Source organism: Ambystoma mexicanum, chromosome 9 (genome assembly GCF_040938575.1).
Source record: "Ambystoma mexicanum isolate Mex_15411 chromosome 9, UKY_AmexF1_1, whole genome shotgun sequence".
Taxonomy (NCBI): domain Eukaryota; kingdom Metazoa; phylum Chordata; class Amphibia; order Caudata; family Ambystomatidae; genus Ambystoma; species Ambystoma mexicanum.
The window spans coordinates 288,499,482-288,520,039 of NC_090931.1; the positions used below are offsets into that span (position 1 = coordinate 288,499,482).

Below are 20,558 nucleotides of genomic sequence, written 5' to 3' on the forward strand. Positions count from 1 at the left end.
TGGAAAAGAAAGCGTTCAAATGCAGAAATTGCAGAGTTGGCACAAATCCACCCCTTAACCAAAGTGGGATCCTGGGCATCTCATGTAATATTGTATTGCCTAACCTCTCAAAATTGCCAGTCCCTAAACCATTGAAAATTGTCAGCCCTTCAGACTGATTTCCTTCGCAGGGTATGTATCTTCATAACAGCCTCATTCATGGTTTCACTCGCTATAAATAGTGTTGCCTCCCCTATAATAGTGAACATTGATATATTGCACACCACAGGCACTTATTCCTTTGCTCTCTAATGGCAACTAATTATCTCAGTCTGTCTGGATTCAGACACCTTCCTGGTAGCTTTTAATCTGCATCCACTATCCATGCTATGGTATGTGTAGCTTTCTCCTTGCTTCCAATTGGTCTCCTCTATCCATGTTTGAGCACTTTTGCATTCTGTGAGGCAGCGTATGTGAGTTCTCTGTCTATTCTGGGATACAGGTACCTTTTACATACGGTCCTGCATTAATACTACAGGCTGCATACCTTCCTGTATACTATTGATATTGTATTTCTATCGCGCTCGTACACAAGTGTTTCAGAGTGTGGCAAGGGAGGGGGAACAGGGGAGAACAAAACAATCTTGCTAGGCCCAGTGACATTGAGAACACGCAAGTGCATGGGATAGGGGGAGGGGAAAAGTGCATGGAAGGGGGGAGAAGTGGAAAGTGTGAAGCGAAGGAGGACAGATTAATAATAAATAAATAATAAAGGCAACAAACAGTGGTAGTGCAGCCACCAATTAGCAAGTGCTAGGTTTAAGGCAGCAGACAGGGTAGGTCTGATAAGTGCAGGAAGAAAAGGGGGGGCTGTATGGGTACAGATACAGACCCCAGTGCAAGGGGTGGCCTGGAGGCACTGCGGAAGGGTGAGCAGGTACCTGGGCCAGGAGGACAAAGGGTGGCCAGGTGCACGGTGCCAAGAGAGAACAGATCAGCAGGGGAGAGGGTGAACAAAGGCAGAAGAAAAGAGGAAGGTCTTGAGGTGCTTCCGGAACCAGAGATGGTTCTCCTCGAGTTTTAGAGTGGCAGGGAGGCTGTTCCAGAGGGAGGTGCCAGCCAAAGACAGAGATCTACCCCCAGCTCCTCTTTGAAAAATGACTGACCCAGAGGGAGTTAGAGGAATGAAGAGCTCGAGAGGGGAGGTATTTGCGGAGGGATTGCTGAAGGTATTTTTGACCCAGGCCCCAGAAAGCCTTGTGGACAATGCAGAGGGTTTTGAATTTAATCCTTGCCTCCACTGGGAGCCAATGGAGGGATTTCAGAGCTGGAGAGATACGATCTCAGGGCTTGAGGCCAAGGACAAGTCTCGCAGTCCTGTTCTGGATTAGTTGCAGAGGGCAGAGAGAAAGAGGCTGTTACAATAGTCCAACCTAGAGAGAACCAGAGCTTGGGAGACCATGAGCTTCTGGGGGAAGGAGAGGAAAGGCAGAGTAACTCTGAGGAGGTGCAGTAGGAAGTTTGACTTTTTAGAGACATCAGAGATGTGAGCGGAGAAGGAAAGTGTGGAGTCAAAGATGACCCCGAGGTTCTTAGCCTCACAGGTGAGGGTAGGAGGGCGGCCAAGGGAGGCCGGCCAGAGAGTGAGGGGAAAGGATGGTGAAGGTGTGCCGATGAGGAGGATCTCCGTCTTGCTGGCATTCAGACAAAGATCATTGGCGGCACACCAATCTTGAATGATAGTTAGGCAATCAGAGATGAGAGAGGGAGAGTAGGTGGCCGAGGGCAGCCTGAAAATGAGTTGTCGTCAGCGTAGCACTGGAAATTTGAGCAGAAAATGGCAATGCAGTGGGCGAGAGTTGCCAGGCATTGGTTGAAAAAAGTATCCTGTATCTATACTAGAACAGAAGTAACCTCTTCATAGACTGCTAATGTTGGCCTTCAAATGCCACTTGTTCATTATTCTGATTAGAGCAAGAATGAAGAGGGTAAGGGCGACTTAAAGGGAGTAAACATGCTTATTTTGAATGCTGCAAGGCAGCATATCAACCTATAGGTTGTGATCGCGACGAGGGGAAGTGGGGCGCCACCAGATATTCTTGATCAGTTAATTCCTTTGATTTGGTGGAGGGGGGCCCCCAAGATGTCCATGCCCAGGGCCCCAAAAGTGGTTAAGAGGCTACTGCCTCCAGATTGTCCTGAAGTTGTTTAGGGGACATAGAGAAGGACGAAAGAAGCCTTGAGTTGAACAGGCTTGCTTTTTCTAAGCTGTTGTCAAAGGGGGCTGAAGTGCATGGGTTCCTGCTCAAACTCGTTAAGTTTCCTGTTGTGGTAGTTTTAGACGAGGTGATAGGAAACCAGGACCCTCCTCGTTAAAGAAGGAGCCAAGTTCCAAGTCTGTGATTTCCTTATTCTTAGTAAGGAGAGCCATAAAGGAGTTGTTGGTCATCAAATTTCCCTCTGGGGGAATGCCAAGCATAGTGTTCGACAGCCGTTTTAAGACAGCTGACTTTGGTATCGTTCTGGAAGGAAAAAGATTGACAATGGGGTTTGCCAAAGTGAAATACCCTAGCCCCAGGACTCTCCACCGGCAACCTAGGGATGCTGATTCGGGGAACCCGTTTTTGCCGTACAGATCAATGGGGTTGAAGCTTTGGTGCAAGGGGTGGAAGCGAACTGGCTTCAAGGCCGGTGAGGAGAAAGAGGGAACTGCGTCCATCAACAGTTTCTGCAGCTGCTTGGGGAAGGAGAATTCCCACATCTCCCCTCCCCATAGGCAGGGAGTTGCAGTTGTGATTGGCAAATGTCGGGGAGGCTTCCAAAGTCGTGGGTGATGTATTCCTCACCGATTTGGGCTCTGGGTCTAGCCGTAGCTCTGGGGGACATAGGGGCTATGTCACCACCCCATAGAGGTACTGGTAGAGGTTATGGTGAGTGGTGATTAATTTTGTTGCACCGAGCTGAGACTTTGGACCACATAGCTAGGGAGAGAGAGTGCAATTGATCGAGACCGAGGGTCGTGATAAGCCATGACAGATTAGATGTGATGAAAAGTCAACAGGGCACGCTGTTAGGAAAGATTTCCATTAATGTGTAATTTTCCCTCCAGTTTTGAACCACAACTTTTTGCTGTTGTCTGACCATCCTAGCCTGACTTTTGCCAGTGGAGCAAAGCCTCTTGCTGCACTCTTTTGGGTTTTCGCTCACTTTATGGGGAAACTGACATGCCATTAAAGACAGTCCGTACTAGGCGACTTAGTTTCCCTCAGCCTTTCACTTTGTTGCCAGTTTATTTTAGCAACATGTTACCAGTGCACAAAGTACCTTACAGTGCAGTGCGATGGGGTCTTCCTTTCATTTTTAAGGCTCTATACCACCTCAAAGGATTTTTCGGTAGAAGTACAAATGTCCCATGGGCAGAGCTGGTGGCAACTGTTGTTTTTCATATATTTTTAACACTTTGGTGTAGTCCATTATCCATATTGCATTTACTGCGTCTTGCACAGGACAGTGGCTTGGCCCCAAAATGGCCATTCCACAGGTCCTTTGTTCTGTCCTTTGGCCATCTTGTCCTTTTGCCTTCCCCCAGTTCGAGCAGACCCGGAAAAACCCTTATTTGGTCATGCAGATCGCAGCGCAAACCGAAGCTTTCGCTGGCTTCTGCATGCCTTGTGTGTGTGCCTCCAGGATGTGGGCTGGAATGTCTAGTTCCAATACACATCCTGGGTGCCAGAGCGTCTGGTGTACTGGGAATGACTGGGACCACTGTGGTCTGTTATTGGTCCGCGTCTGGCATGGTTGTATGTGAGCAGATCTCTCATTGGGTCCTCTTCGTTTTGACACGAAGGAGATTCTGGATAAGAGAAGGCCCCAAACACCCATACCAGGTTGATCTCTTCAGTTCACAACGAACCTAGGATAGGATCCAGGCATCCTGGAACCACGAAGCAGAGTTGAGGAACCGCTGGAAACCCGCTGGAAGGTTTGGCACCCTGAGTCCACTGTTGTCCGGCAGGACCCCCCTGTTTCTGATCGAACTTTGGTCTGCAAAGGCACTTCGACCCATTTGAATAGTGGGACCAACTATTCACAGCACCACCACCTTAACCTGAAAGCAAGCCTTCTCGGAACTGTTCCTGGGCCAACCAGTGAACTGATCAGCTTGCATGGGACCTTTTTCCCTAGAACCGCTGCAGTCTCGAGTTGACACCTGAGACTTTAGAGATCGTAAGCACTGGGTTTAAGGCACTCTGCAGCCGAGTTTCGTACAACTAGACGCCCTGGGTCTGGAATTAGGAGAGTATGCCCGAACCCGACTGCATGCGGTCACCTTGTCGCCCAGCCGTGGTCATGAACTTCGAGGGTGCCCTGCTACTGTGCCCTGAGACGAGCTACAGTGAATTCAAGTTGATCCCTTCATCAGGAGCGGAGAAATCGCCACTGTCCCGCCACGGAATCATCCCTGAAACTCTGCTGCTGAAAGCCGGAAACCACACAATTGTTGCATTTGAACCCACAACCGGAGTGGATTCGACTGCTGAAGTTTGGACCCGGAGTGTGCCGAGGGTCGGTGAGTACTTGCAACCCTTATCGGTGGCCCCTGGCGCATCAATCCATTTTAACGCACAAGTGTCCCCTAAGGGCCACTGTTCTTTATCAAGGTAGCCTGCGCTAACGTCTTATTCCCAACTCTTGGATCCTGTTCTGCCCTCTTGGGGGAGACCCTCCCCGAATAGTGCAAACTTATTTTTCACTGCCTCGCCCACCTTCCTGAACTGCTACAGCCTCTGCAAGAGACCCCGTTTTGGCTCTACTGCACGATCGGGGGCACCTGCATCCAAAAGTACCTTAGAGCACAAGGCTCCCCTCATTTTAGGGATTGGACTGCCTCTCAGTTAGGGTTTGATAAGTGAGGACTGTATATTCACACGGTTTGCTCCCTTTCTTTGCAGGTTGTGGACCCTTACTGTGCACTATTCCTTTAGACCATTGGTAACTGTATATATGTTTAATAGTTGTGTTGTGTTGGTGTAGTATTTACTGCTGATATTTGCTTTGTGTTTGATTTAAAAGGCCTTTAATAAATGTATATGTATTTTTGATCTATACACCTAACGTAGAGTAATTTGAAGTGTAATTTACTGCGTGTGCTCATTGTGGGCTGTTGATCACCCTCACCCCTCCGGAGACCTTGTCTTGACCGCCGCCAATGCTACCTTGATTGGTCTGGCTTGTCTAGAAGGTTACCCTGTTCCAAGAAAGTAGGCTGGCCTTCTGAACCTCTGCCCACCACGCTGCCTCGGAGAAAAAGCCCAATTGCAACAAAGGCTGAAAGGACTTGCAAGTCTTCTTGGGCTTCCCTATGCCGCCAATTGCCAATAACTGCACGTCTCTGCAAAATTGTCCTGCCATCGTTACCTGGCCACAACTCAAAGTCTGTCTGAACACCACAGCACTCTACCATTGTCTGTCCCTTTTTTGTATTTTCCGTAGGAGGAGGTGAGTCTCGGTATCTGTGTAGTATTTTCTCACTTGTGCTAAATGTTTTTTCTTTTGGACTGTCTTTTTCTGGGTCATATTTTCCTTTTACAATAATGCCACACTAAGTGTTTGGTGTCACATGGCTTCTTGTTGCAGTGGTATTTTTCTTTCTTTTTAGCCACAGGTTGCAGGCTATATTCTGCCTTCAGCTTGCATTGTTCCCTCTCAAATGTCTGTTGATTTTGCTCACTGTTTTTATTTGCTTTTCTCGCCATTTGTTAAATCACCACAATAACCCCAATACTCCTAGTTTATTTACCCCTCTCTTTTTCAGTTATATGTTTATTGGTTCACTCGCTGCTTATGGTATGTAGCATGCCACCTGCTCACCATCCAACTGTTATGGTTAGAATGGACTCCTGCTGGCTTCTGCCCTTCGTTGGTGAAGTGCAGTGCAGTCCAATTTAGCATTTGTTGGACTGAATTTCTTACAAAGTATGTGGGGTATGCAATTTCCTCTTTAAGTGTAAACAATAAGTCTCTTTTTACCTTTTGCCATTCCTAACATCTGAGAAATAGTTCAGAGGTGTGTTCATTTGTTGGAGGACATTCTGGGATTGTTAGGGCAGCCTTTTCCTCGCTCAGCCGGTCTAATAAGGTTCTCCAGCATGGGGTCTGGCATGGATTCACATGCTCATGAATATTCCCTGTCGTCAGGCCAGATAATCCTCAGTAAGAAAAGAAGTATTACTTTCAAAGCTTGAATGCTGTCTTTCACCTATTATCCAAACACTGAAGACGGAATCATACTGCACCCATCCAATGACGGTCGTCTCCTTGAGTCCTGCGCTCGGCGGCCATCTTCAGATTTTTACTGCACGTATTGGTGCAGGGAGTCCTCGAGTTTTGCTCTCCAAGCTTCTTGCAACAGAAAATTTTGTTTTTTCTGTGTGGAATTTTACACTGCTGACGACTAGACAGCTCCGGTAACAGGGCTCTGTTGCCAGTTAAGTTTTGAAGTCTACACAACGTGTCAAGTGGAAAGGCCTACTGAAGCCTATTTCGCGCCTCGCCATGTTGGAGGAAGGCAGGCGAAGTCTCTTCAGGCTCTGCTCCTGGTGTGGCTTGTGAAACATCTGTGGAGGACAAGCACACTAGATGTCTCTACTACCTGCAATCCTGGCCATGAAGAGGACCGATGCGACATCTGCCAAAGTTTGTCAGACAAAACGAAGAGTGACTGCAACAACAGTTGGTGACGTGGTTGAAAGAGGACGGGGGCCCTGGCGTGGCCTCTGGGTTACGATCAGAGAAAGCCCAGATTGGGATGCACTCCAGAGCGCACTCCATCTGGTAAGAGATCCAGTTGGCTGAGAAGGTACCCATGGAGGGCTCCAGTAAAGCCAAGATCCAGGCAGTTGGTCCTTATAGAGATGCCGCTGATGTGGGCCCTAGTACAGGGCACATGTGCTCTCTGCTCTCAGCCATCCCCGGATTCAGTGGTTTCAGCAGTAGCAAGCAAACTGTCCGCGAATCCATCCTCCAAATCTATGGTCCCGCTGGACCAAGAGGGGAAGAAGCTGAATACGTCAGGAAAGTGCATCATATATCCTGTATCGTCAACCATCAAGGCTGCCAACGCTCTAGTCATCCGGGCCCGGTATGATAGGGAGTTGAACTGGTCCCACTCCTGGAATTCTTGCCGGACGACCAGTGGACGGAAGCGTTGGCACTATTTCAGGAGAGGCAGGTGGCCTCCGATCATGCCATCACTGTGGCTATGGATGTTGCGGATTCCAGCTTCTGCCAAATGGGAAATGGCGCAGTGCGTAGGTGTCAAAGTTGTCTGTAGGCTACCAATTTTAGGCCAGATGTTCAGGCCAAGTTGATGGATATGCCTTTCGACAGCGATACTCCCTTCAGAAACGCAATGGATGAAACACTGCAGGCCTTTAAAACGCACACAGACGGCAAGGTCCCTGGGAACCCTCCAGCAGCCCTGCTCTTCTTCCTTTCGGTCCTCCAGGAGTGCATTTGGAAGATTCTCAAAGGGATGCACCTCCATTTCCTACCGTCAGCCTCCCTGCTCCACAACGCAGGAATTATAAAGAGGTCGGTCCCAGGCTTTCGGTGGAGGCTTGCAGTGCTTCAATGCCCGCAGGGAAAGCCACAAGCAACCTGACTGACTTGGCCCAGGGCCCAAGCCTCCACTTCCACACTCCAGTGGGGGGCCGTCTGGCAAATTTCATCGATGCCTGGAGAAACATCACCACAGATGAATGGGTGATGGACATTTTGCAGAACGGTCACATGCTGGAATTGGAACGCCAGTGGCCTCGTATTCCACCTGTAACGAGGAAGTAACACACTGCCCAGCTGCTGCGGGAAGTACGATCCATGCTAGCAAAGGACGCAATAGAACCCGTCCCGCTACGCCTTGGGGGCTCCAGAGCATACTCCAGATAATTTTTAGTCCGAAAGAAGTCTGGGGTGGTGGCACTCAATACTGAACTAACGATGCCTCAACAAATACCTAAGGTCCCAAATGTTCATGATGGTCATGTTGCAACAAGTGCTCAGCCAATTGGAGGACGGGGACTACATGACCACTCTCGATCTGGAAGATGCCTACTTTCACGTCTCCATTCATCCAAAACATTGAAAATTCCTTCACTTTGTGATTCTGGGGAATCACTACCAGTTCAAGGCGCTGCCCTTCGGAGTGAATGGCAGCACATCTATGTCTCAAGGGCATACACGTCTACCCATACCTAGACGACTGGCTCATCCGGTCACGTTCTCGAAACCTGGCAATGCAACACATGCAAGAGACCATACATGTGTTAACGGAGCTCAGATTCTTAATCAATTATCCAAAATCTTGCATATCGCCATCGGAATGCGTTCTGTTTCTGGGGGCACATCTCAACGCAGTGGAAGGTGTATCGTCTGTCCACCATCAAATCAACAACCATCCTGGCAATCAAGTCGCTGCTAGGCATGATGTCCTCTTGCATACATCTGATCCCGTTCTGCAGGCTGCAGATGGGCCACTCCATGAGTTTCTGGACTGTAGGTGGCACCAGGCCACGGGCAATTGGGTCAGACAAGTTGAAGCGCAACCTGGAATTTAGGCAAGCCATTCAATGGTGGGGGGTGCGCTCTCACCTTATGCATGGTACCCCATTCCGGACCCCTCCATTTCAGGCAACAGTCACCACAGATGCCTCGCTGGACAGATTGGGGGTGGGGGGAACCACACCGAGCAGTCACACGCAAGAGGCCTTTGGCTGCCGGAGGAAAAGGATCTGCACATCAAGGTGCTGGAAATTCGGCCATGTTCAGGGTCCTCAAGTCGTTCTTGCCGCTGCTGAATGTCAAGTGGTTAGGATTATCAGACAACACCACCACAATGTTCTATATCTGGAAGCAGAGCGGGACCCGAACCCCTGCTCTGTCGTTGGAGGGCAAACCCTATGGCACTGGGCGATCCTTCAGAACATGTTACTTGTACGCTTTCACCTAGCAGGTATAAAGAAGACCATAGCGGATGCCCTCAGCAGAGAGCTTCGGCCGGATCACGAATGGGAGTTGCAGCACGGCCAAGTAACCCATCTGTTCTGCCAATGGGGTTGTCCGTAGATCGATCTTTTTGCCACGGCAGTGAACTCCAAATGCAAGCAGTTCGCCAGCTTGTGCCTTGAGGTTCTATGTGGCCAGTTGGAAAGATTTCCGGAAGACTTCTCAGCTCTTTTGTGAACTTTGGTCCAGTGAATCAGGTGAAGGCCCTGTCCAAGGCCTCCCTATCCTGGTGGCTCTCCGGCTGCATCATGCACTGTCATCGTCTGGCCGGCAAACCCTTCCAGGCCGGCCAAGAGCCCACTGCACCAGAGTCACTGCTACTACGACAGCGTTTCTCTGCGGTCCCCCTGCTGGACGTTTGCACACCTTCACAAAATTCTACTGTCGACAGGGATTCCAGGGAGGAGTTCAGAGTCGGCTAAGTGCTGCGCAACTTGTTAACTTGAGGTGAGTCGGTTCCAGGGGTAAGTGTTGCCCTTCTGTTGAGCCTTGCCACCTTCTGTTGTTGTGTGTATGTTACTGTGGTATAATCATATTCATGAACGTGTGAATCCATGCCAGTCCCCATGCCGGAGAAGGAACAAGTTGTTCTCTAGCATGGGTCTGGCATGGATTCACATGCAGACCCTCCCTCCGTCTGCGCTATGGCTCTTCTGGGTTCATACTGGCACCTCACATGCTTCTAATCTGAAGATAGCCGGCGGGGGCGGGACTCTGGGAGATGAGCGTCACTGGATGGGTGCTGTGTGACCCGGTCTTCATTGATTGGATAATGGGTGAAAGGCAGTATTCAAGCTTTTAAAGCAATACTGCTTTTCTGTTCTTACCGAGGATTCCCGGCCTGACAGGGAATATTCATGAGCATGTGAATCAATGCTAGACCCATGCTGGTGAACAGAGACGGGTAATTAACTTGTTCCATATTAAAAGAGCCTGCAATGCTCAAAGTATTACACCGCTGGAGGCATTATGTAGCTCTACAGAAGAATCTTGGGCGCACAAGAGCTGTGCATATCCATAATTGAAACTGCATTTCAGTAAAACGCATTTCAGCAAATCAAGAAGCCGATCTACTAATTAGGTTTGTTGAAGCCAAAGTACACCATGGTGAACCTGAGAATAATTAGCGCCACTGTTCAAATAAGATCTAATTACTGTGTGTGCACAAGTGTTTAATTATTAGTTTAGCTCTGGACTCGTACACTGCTCACTACTAATTATGTGATGTTGAACAGGTTTGTTTTGTAAATGTGAGGCCTTGTTAGCTCTTCAGTTTCAAGTCTATGTAGGTAATTGATTTTATTTATGTATTTCGTTTGTTCCCTCTAGCAGTTGTCAGTATCAGGTTTTAAACCCATTCATGTTATTTATCATCTTATTTGTGCCATTTCAGTGCCTTGCCAACTTGGTTTTGAACGTGCCCTACAGTCGTTTAAAACCTGGACTGCTTACAAGAGTGTGGAACCAGATAAAGCCTTATATTCGACACAAAGGTTTGCAATCACCTCTTTTATTCTCGTTTCTTTGCATGCATCACTAGTCCATTTGTTAGTGTTTTTGTGTAAATCTATGATGCGTCAATATAGCTTTAGACTGAAAGAGGGGTTATTATCGCAGGATAATGCTTGTTCCCGAAGTTGTGCAAGAGACATTATCACAGTCTATAATGGCTCCTCCCGAAGTCTATAAGGCTATTGGCACGTAGTGCTAATTGCAATATAGGTTTTGGAAGCTAAAGATACTTAATTTGTGAGGAAATTAAATACATATAATGTGTACATTAAATGTTGTTTTATTTTGTACTATTTTTAAGCAAGGTTGCCTTTATAAGGTAAGCGTTTTAATTGCAAGTTTGGTTGAAGTGGAATGGTGTTAACTTGAACATGCATTTGATGTAGTGCCAAAAGAAACTTTTTTAGAACAGGGAGCAATTTTTTTTAATTTTTTAGCTTTCACTTTGATGCATTAAATTGGATATTGTCTATCAGATTGGCTTTGCAGTAAAAATGAAGGCTCCCAGAGAGGAAGTGTCTTGCTGAAAGAAATGTATTTTCTTAAATGCAGAGACATGCTTTCTGCTTTTCCTTTGTATACTGCTGAAGGAGGGATGTTAAGAATGCCGTTAATACCAGTAGCATTTTACTGCATTCCAATTCGTTAAGAGGAGGCCAATAATGACTTCCATGTGCAAATATTTGCTAAATGGATTTCACACAACAAAACATGGGGGATACTTGAACTAACTGCTCTTAATCCCAGCCAATACCTGGCAGTAACAAATGTTTTAATTCAAACATGACATTTTTGTCATTTATTTTTTTATGCTATAACATACGTGACATGAGTCCCTTGTAAATGGGGCGGCACTTACTGCGAATCAGACAAAATCAACTCTGGAAATAAAAAATATTCTGGCCTGACCTATCAAATCTAAAACACAGATGCATGCACCCTACGTATGTACGTGTGTGTATATATATATATATATATATATGTGTGTATATATATATATATGTGTGTGTGTACACACACACACACACACACACACACACACACACACACACACACACACACACACACACACACACACACACACACACACACACACACACACACACACACACACACACACACACACACACACACACACACACACACACACACACACACACACACACACACACACACACACACACACACACACACACACACACACACACACACACACACACACACACACACACACACACACACACACACACACACACACACACACACACACACACACACACACACACACACACACACACACACACACACACACACACACACACACCCCCACACCCCCCCCCCCCCCCACTCTTTATTATCCATGGGGTTGAGGTAGGCAGGTGGTCTGTGTACCCCAAGCATAAAGAGCCTCTTTGTGAAATATTTTTTAAATAATCCTTGACATACAAAATGTCACCAGAGACAAAGGAACATCTGATGGCCATACCAAGTCAGATGGTGAATGCGCTCACATTTTGTTTTCTGTTATGTATCTCTAAGTTGGAAAAGTGTTTTTGGGCATGGACCACTTTCTCTCTAGAGTGTTAAACTGCACTTCACTGATGATAACTGTTAGAGATTGTTCTGCAGCACTCTGGTGAGGGATGTTAAACCATGTAACCTAATGACCAGATAGGGTTTCCAAACAAAAGATAGACCAAACTCTCTCAAGGGTAGCTATGGCACAGCAGTCAAGTCACTCAAGGTAGGTAGGAAGGCTGGTAGAAAATAATAGTTAGTCCTTAGTCGATTCTGCAAAATTATACACTACACAGGTAGAGTGAAAAGAATATGCCCTCTTTTTTTAGAATTTCAATATAGTCCCTATTAGTTCAAATAAGTACATTCCGTTAAACATAACATGTAGCATGTATAAAATTAGAAGGCTAAGGGAATACCCTTTCCAATCTTAAGGTAAAGGTCGGAATATTACATGGTGGCAAACTGAGTACCTATGAGTCTAAGGGGTGGAGGAAAAGGGGGACACTAGATATCAATGAACCATTATTGCAGTCATATTCAGAACCTGAAATGCTATCACATGGATAGTCCTTATAATCCCACAGCCTCTAGTACATGGTATGCAAAGGTAGACCATATACTTAATATAGTACCTACATGGGATAAAAGGGGGCTAACGGTTTCCCCAACAAGTCCCAGAGGGTCACCAACGCAAGTAATCTTAGACTTGTAGTACCATACCAATTTAGTATCATTGCACCCAAGGAGCAGGGTTGCTAGAAAGTAAACACAGCTAGAAACAGTATCAATACAATTCTATAGCACAAGTGTAATGCAGTGATTTAGTATAAGTCTTTAGTAAATCGTAGGTACATTATAAAATTCTATTGTTTTGGAGAAAACTCCATGGACCCAGGGGTAACCCAGGAAACATATACATTTAATTAATTACATTTATTTGTTTTAGTTCATAAGAACGTTTAACAATCTCAACATTAAAAGAATAGAAACACATAAAACACATGGAATTTACCAATCAACAGCACCAAGTTGCACTACAATTGTTACTTCACTGCTAAAATCCTCTAGGTAAACAGATAAAACAACAATTTATAAAAATGCGTCACTGCAAATTTAATCAGTGTGATAAAAACACAATAAAAAATGTACAAGTTGATCTAGGTTAAAAACAAGCAGTCAAACAAACATTCAGTCATGCAGTTCAATAAAATGCAATATGGACTGATTCTGAGTCTCTATTCAGACAGTAGTTCCAGAATTGGACCGTCTTGATGGAATCATAACGGCTCACAAACTGCCCAGCATACACATGTAAGTAGGACCCAGCCTTATACACTCGATAAAAACACGTTGTGCAGTTTCTAATTTATCCTGCAATCTACAAATACAACATGTTCTGTGCCCCGTGCCTACCTTGGTATAAGCACCTTGTATCACCAGCAACGGTAATAGCTTTTGAGTTGAGTGGCTCAATTACAGGAAGAGCAGGCGCTTTGGGGCTTTTACTAGGAACCATATCCCCCCGATTCTTTGCACGTTTTTCCAGGTGCCTTTCCTTCCTAGTAATAAAAATGGAAAGGTCTGCATTTGACAGCTCAACCACCTGCCAATCATGTGAGGCATTGGCTTCGGTCTGGCCATTATGCGCATTGGTGGTGGAACCGGTCTCAACAGGCACCAGTTCTATCGTGCCGAGCCCTTTACCCCCATTCCTAGGAGCCTCAGGTCAGTAGATAAAATAGCCTTGCCTTGTTCCTGAACCTCCCCGAATAATCACGCAGAGTTTAAGCAGGATTTTAACCACACAATGGATCACTATTTTAGAAGTCTTGGTTGTGTCTGCCACGTCCGTTACCACACTGCTAATAGACCAATTTTGTCGAGTCACTTACCAAGATTCATCCCTCTATGCTAGAATCCGGGTAAAGGTAGGGCAGTTGTTAGGAAAGATTTCATAATTGTAGATAATTTTCCTTCCATGTGGCAACCCTCAAACTTTTTGCTGTTGTTTTACACCCTGATCTAGACTTTGCCAGAGAAGCACAGCCTTCCGCCGCACTCCTCTGGGCTTTCGCTCAATTCTTCTGGGGAAACTGACATGCCCTTAAGACAGTCAGTACTGGGAGACTTCGTTTCCCTTAGTCCTTTCCTCATGTTGGAGCTTTTGAGCAACATGAAACAAGAGTGCACCGTAACTTACATTACCGCGCTCTTGGGTCTCTAGTCATTCCAAAGGCCCTAGAAACTCTCGCTGGACTTATCATTAAATGTGCAAGTGTGTCACGGACGGGACAGGTGGCAGCTATCGTTTATCTTGTGTTTTGAACCCTTTTTCGCCATGTTATCCGCGCTTGCCGCATTTGGCACAAATGAGTGGCCTGGCTCCAAAATGGCCATGCCACAAGGTTCTTTGTCCTGTCCGCTGACAGTCTTTCCCCTTCACCTTCCTCCAGGTCGAGCCGATCCGGGGCAGTCCTTATTTGGTCATCCACTTTCCCACGAAACACAACGCTTTGGCGGGCTTCTGCATGCTTTGTGTGTGCCTCCAGGATGTGGGCTGCAATGTCTGTTGCCAATACACATCCTGTGTGCCAGAGAGTCTAGAGTGTCCTGAATGCCTGGGACCACCGTGGTCCGTGATAGGTCCACGTATGGTGTGAGTGTTTGTGAGCGGATCTCCCATTGGGCCCTCTCCGTTTTGGCGCGAAGTGAACTTTGGATAAGAGGAGGCTGGAAACCCCACTACCACGTAGATCTCCTGAGTTCTCCCGAACAAAGGATCAGGAGCCAAGTATCCTGCAACTAAGAAGCTGAGTCGAGGAATCACTGGTGACCCGCTGAAGGTTTGGCACCCTGCACTGCTGTCGTCCTGCGAGACCACTCAGCCTCTGATCGTACAAGAAGGTCTGCAAAGGCGCTTCGACCCTTTAGAATAGTGGGAACAACTATTCTCGGCATCTTCACCAAATCCTGTACGTAAGCCTTCGGAAGCGTCCCTGGGCCATCCAGTGGACTGACCAGCCTACACAGGAATCTTGCTCTGTCACCGCCATCTGGCTTACTGCCAATCCCTTGTCCTCGGCACTCTCACACGATTCATACACTTGGCGTTCCCAGGTCTGAAGTGAGACGTGTGCTTTGGGACCGGAATACACGCGGTTGCCGAGTTGCCCTGCTGTGGTAACAAACCTGTGCATGTTCGCTGCATCTGGGCCACCCTCGACCCTGACTCTTGCTGTCGCGGAATCTACACGGCGTCGAGACGTCCCTCTGATCGCATCTGAACCTGCCAGTACCGAAACTGAACCGGAGAAGCCTGGGTCTGCCTGCATCGGGGACCTGTGAGTAGTCAATACCCTAACAGGTCGCCCTCCCGCAGGAGCCTATGGCTTTCCATCGCTGTTGTAAACAGCAACCCTTTCCCGCACTCACGCCCTGCTTCTGCCCCCAAGTGGAGGCCTTGCCTGAGTCACGGGGATTTGTTCACCATCTTTTCGTCCACCTTTCTGAACTGCCTGATTTCCCTGAAGAGACTCTTCCTTTGCCCGTTGGCACCCGTGAGTGCAGGTACTTTTTTTTTTTTTTAACTTCTTTTTATTATTTTCACCGTAATACATATAAATGAACTGTAAACCAACACAAACCCCCTCCCCTCCCACTCCACAGCCTCCCCAGGACCCCCCCCGTCAGTCCCTTTCCCACCCCTTAACCATATATATCCAGAAACTTGAGTCTTTGAGGGCACCATTGTTCCCTAAATTCCCCTCTAAAATAGGCCAGCGTCTCTTCCCACTCCGCTGAGAAGTTCTCCAACTTGTTGTTGATTGCATACGTAGCCCATTCCATCGAGACAATGTCCCACATTTTCCTCAGCCAATCTTGTTCTGTCGGGATCGAGGGAGACTTCCACCTCTGTGCGATGAGAGCCATCGCCGCCAAAGTAGAGATCACTCTCGCTTTGGGATGACTTTGCCCCCCCACCCCCCACTTCCTCCTGACCACCCCTACCCGAAAGTATCTCCCGGGGATCATAGCGGTCGCCCTTCCCCAGATACTGGGAGTGGGCCGGTGCGAGATCGCTCCAGAAAGGCTGCAGGTACTTTTGAGCACAAGGCTCCACTCTTCATAGGGCTCGGACTTCCTTCTAGTTAGGTGGCCTCTGATGTCAAAATGGGTCTAACGATTACTTGCACTGCCTGTTTTCCTCCCCATCTTGGTGGTCTGCATATTTCGTGCTTCTAACTCTTTAGACCCCTCGGTCTTGTATATATATTGTATTGATTGTGATGTGTTGGTTTACTGGAGTTTTATCGTGATTCTTTACTATGGTTGATGTTACAAAGGCCTTGTAATAAATGTGTCTATATTTTTAATATAACACCTGTCTGGAGTAATTTGTAAGCGTCCTTGCTTTGTGTGCTCATTGCGGGCTTTCAGTCACCCTCACCCCTCTTGAGACCTAGTCTTGACCGCCGCCATCGCTACCCTGATTGGTCTGGCTTGTCCAGAGGTTACCCTGTTCCAAGAAACTAGGCTGGCCTTCTGAACCTCTGCCCCTCCAGGACAGAGTTCAGAAATCCATCTTAACAAATTGTCAGACGCTGAACCGGAACCTGAGTAGAAGTGGGGACAGGGTGTACCAAGGCCAGGATTTCTTCATTAGCAGAACAAAGTCTCAATACTTCTTGCCTGGGGAATATTCTCTAGGCTTGCTGCCGCCGTGGCCTGCCGTCAGTAACCAAGTTCCAATAGAGAGTTGATCTGCTTATTTTTATCGCAGTCAATAAATCGCCCTCTTTCTGGGTATTAATAATACTGGGACCCTCTTGTTCAGGCAAATAGTATGCAGTTATTTTGCCAATTGTTGATTGATGCTTTTGGCTGTACACAGGACACTGCTGGGCCGTGCCCAGAGATTTTAGATTTATTAGCAGACTCTGTGCATTCATAAGGCACAGCTCCACTACAGGTGCCCGTTTTCCCGTATGGTGTTCCTTTTCTCAAGTTCTAATGGCAGGCTTTAACTACTTTGCCTGGCATAGTTTAAAAGGTGAGTCCCTCCTTTAATGTGGTAACTGACTTTCCACAAAATATCAGTTCCTGGCCAATATACCACTCCATCCGCTACCCACTGCTGTGTGCAGGTAGCCACGCATTGCAGCAAGCAGAAAACACTGCAAACCCTGATCACTGAAGCACGCAGTTGAGCAGTACTTGGAGCAGCATCCAGTGCTGGTCATTGGGCCGGCTCTCGGCGGATCCGAGATCCAGCACCAGATATGGAGCCGGATCTCGGGATTCGGCCAGAGTCAGCCGCCCAAGACCATGAACCGCGCTGGAATAGTAAAAATAAAAAGAAAAGCTCCTGTGACGGCAGCATTGCCTTTTACTGCGGCTTTGGCACTGGTGTGTAATGCACAATGCTCACTACATGTACAACTGGTTCCTTTCACCAGTGCCAAAGCCGGCGGTAAAAGGCAATGCAAAGCTGGTATTTTTTACGTATACCAGCTTTGATGGATGTCCACTACGAGCCACGCCCCCTCTAGACCACGCCCCCGTGAGCACCGCCCCCCCCAATCTCCTCCCCCACCCTGGCCCTTGTGTTGTGGGAACCCCCACCACATTTTTTCCATTTCCACCACTGGCAGCAACTAATGCACACAGACTCATACATTGGGAAATTAGTGTTACAGCAGATTGGCACTGCTTTGCTGAAATGAACACAAAGTTCTTTGTTTAAAATGCAGTTCCAATAAGCACAAACAGTCTTTCACTGTCTTTGCTGCCGTGTGTACATAATTATCAAAAGGAGCTCCCCAACGAATGCCAGCGTCATTCACTCAGTTGCTGGTAGGGCCCCTACCTCTCCGTGCCACAGCGAAACACTTCTGGACACTTTGCAACGCTTTGTGTGGGCCTGAGGTTTTTTTGACAAAATATTTTTATTGACATATCATATGCACATGAATTCATCTCGCAATTGATTATAAAAGCACGTAACAGATAGAACAACCCATCGACATTTCATTTTCAACATTATAAATTCATCAAACCATATAATTCATCAGTAACTGATAGCTTGTAAAGGAATTCCTCTATAACTGGGTATTAATAGGCAAAATAGGCAAGAAACATAAAAAAACACAAAAAAAACAACCCCCCGGTCTGTGATGTCGAAATACAAAATGCATGTCAGTAGGTTCCATAGTTCCATTAGCTCCTTCATTGCCTCAGATCAGGCGGGCAATTAGAGAGTGCCAGATGTCCGTACCAGAGCTTTATCAAGGCTTCAAGATATACTTAATCACTCTGGGTTGAAAAAACATAAGTTCCCTTTCGGCAGCATATTCCAGGAAGGGTCCCCAGATTCTTGAGAAGTTAGCAATCTTACCTTCCAAGGCAGCTATTAACTTTTCCAGCCCCAGCAATTCCCAGATCTTAACCCACCAGTATGCTATGTGGGGGCCTTCGATGTCTTCCCAAAATCTGGCACGGGTGAGGCACGCTGACATAAGCAATTGGGTTATCAAATCCGCCCTGGGGCCTGATTGCGGGTATGAACCATCATCTGGAGTATCTCCCAGTACCAATATCAGCAGGTCCATGGGAAGGAGAGTACCAGTAATGTCTCTGATCTTGGTTGGATCTTACCTCCAGCCAAAACGACTGGATAATTGGGCAGGACCACCGTAAGTGACCCAGGTCCCCTCACGCCTCACACCCGTGCCAGCAGTTGTCCGGGTAGTCTGGGTTAATCGCGTGTAGTTTCTGCGGGGAAAAGTACCAACAAAAGCATATTTTAAGCACACTTTCCCTGACAGTTGTACATCTAGAGACCCTGTGAGCCCTATTCCATATTTGTTTCCAAGACTCCTGAGCAATTTCCCTTCCCAGGCCGACATATAGGATAGCTTCTCCTCCCCTGAAACATCTCCTTCCAAGAGGCGAAAGCAAGCAGCTACCCTGCGGGTAAATTGACCCTCTCATCAGCAGTTCTAACCCCGTAGGGGTTCTAGTAGCTTGTTTTCTTATCTCTGGGTTGGTTATCCAGTGGTGGAGCTGGATGTATATACCTTTCTGTCTCTGGAAGGTTAAATTTCGCTTTACACTGCTCATAGGTTAGGGGGGAGGCGCCCTCGTAAAGATCACCCAATCTCAAGGACTTCTCTTTTGACCATAAAGGGAAGGAGTTTGATTGAAGCCCCGGGGTAAAGGCCGGGTTTTGCGTTACAGGAGACAATGGACCCAGACCAGGCGTTATCCCTTTTTGGACACAGGCTCTATCCCACGCACAGAGAGCAGTCTTTGTGGAAGGAAGCAAGGATCCTCCACGGTTACGCACTGCTTGAGGGACAAAGGCCAGGTGATCCAGGGGTATCTCCGCACAATGCTGTTCGATATCTTGCCATCTAGGATGAGACCACCTCAACATGGCAGCCAGCTGGGAGGCGCGGTAATATCGAACAATCGAAGGGAGACCCAGCCCACCCATCACTCTGCCGCGAGTCACGAGTTTGCGCTGGATACAGGGAGTTTTATGCTTCCAAATAAAACTGCAGATTTCCCTCTGCAACCCCAAAAGATCTCGGTCAGGAATCACCACAGGAAGGGCCTGGAATGTATATAGTAGCCTGGGGAATAAAACCATTTTGATAGCACTTATTCGTCCCAACCAGGATACTTCCTGAAGAGACCATTTCCCTAAGGACTCCCTGATTTCTTTAAAAAGTGTGGGGACATTGGCCTTTAACAATCCTGGAAATCTCGGGGTGAGTTGTATTCCGAGATACGTAATGGATGTATTCTTCCACTTAAGGGGATAGGCATGTTGCAGATATCTCAGGGTCTCAGTAGTTTCAGTCAAATTCAAACCCATTGACTTGGCAATATTTATTGTGAATCCTGAAATTTTCCCGAATTGGGTAAGGAGCTCCATGAGGGGCGGAAGAGAGGTTCAGGCTTCTTTCAAAAAGCAGAGGATGTCATCCACATATAGCGCGACTTTGTGACAGTGCTTTCCAACATTAAAGCCCTTGATCTTTGGTTGTTGCTGGATATGTTGGGCCAGGGGTTCGATAGCCAGGGCAAACACCAATGGGGAGACAGGGGGGCACCCCTGCCTAGTTCCTTTACCTAATGGGATTAGGGCCATCCAATGTGAGTTCATACGAACTTGAGTTGTAGGAATTTGAAAATTTGAGAGGATTAACTTAGAGAATTTCTGGCCAAACCCAAAGGCCCCCAGCACTGAGTTCAGATAGTCCCAGGCCATACTATCAAATGCCTTATGGGCATCGAGGGACAGAAAAGATAGTGGGCCCGGATTGGAAGAGGCAAGTGAAACCAGGTTCACCACCCTACGAAAAGTGTTGTGTGCCGAGCGCCCCAGGATAAAACCGGTCTGGTCTTTATCTATAATAGTTGTGAGGACCTCCCCTAAACTCTGGCCTATAATTTTGCTATAGAGTTTCGTGTCTGTA

The 20,558-nt window shown here is 47.3% G+C and overlaps 1 protein-coding gene across 3 annotated transcripts in view; it reads left to right on the plus strand.

Annotated features, from left to right (window-relative positions):
* The window catches only part of HEATR6 (HEAT repeat containing 6), a 1,218,923-nt gene that overhangs the window by 518,989 nt on the left and 679,376 nt on the right, over positions 1–20,558 (plus strand). For all 3 annotated transcript variants that reach the window (XM_069614663.1, XM_069614664.1, XM_069614665.1), the window contains one exon: positions 10,436–10,535. In XM_069614663.1, coding sequence (XP_069470764.1) covers positions 10,436–10,535 — 100 coding nt within the window. The remainder of the gene's footprint in view (positions 1–10,435; positions 10,536–20,558) is intronic.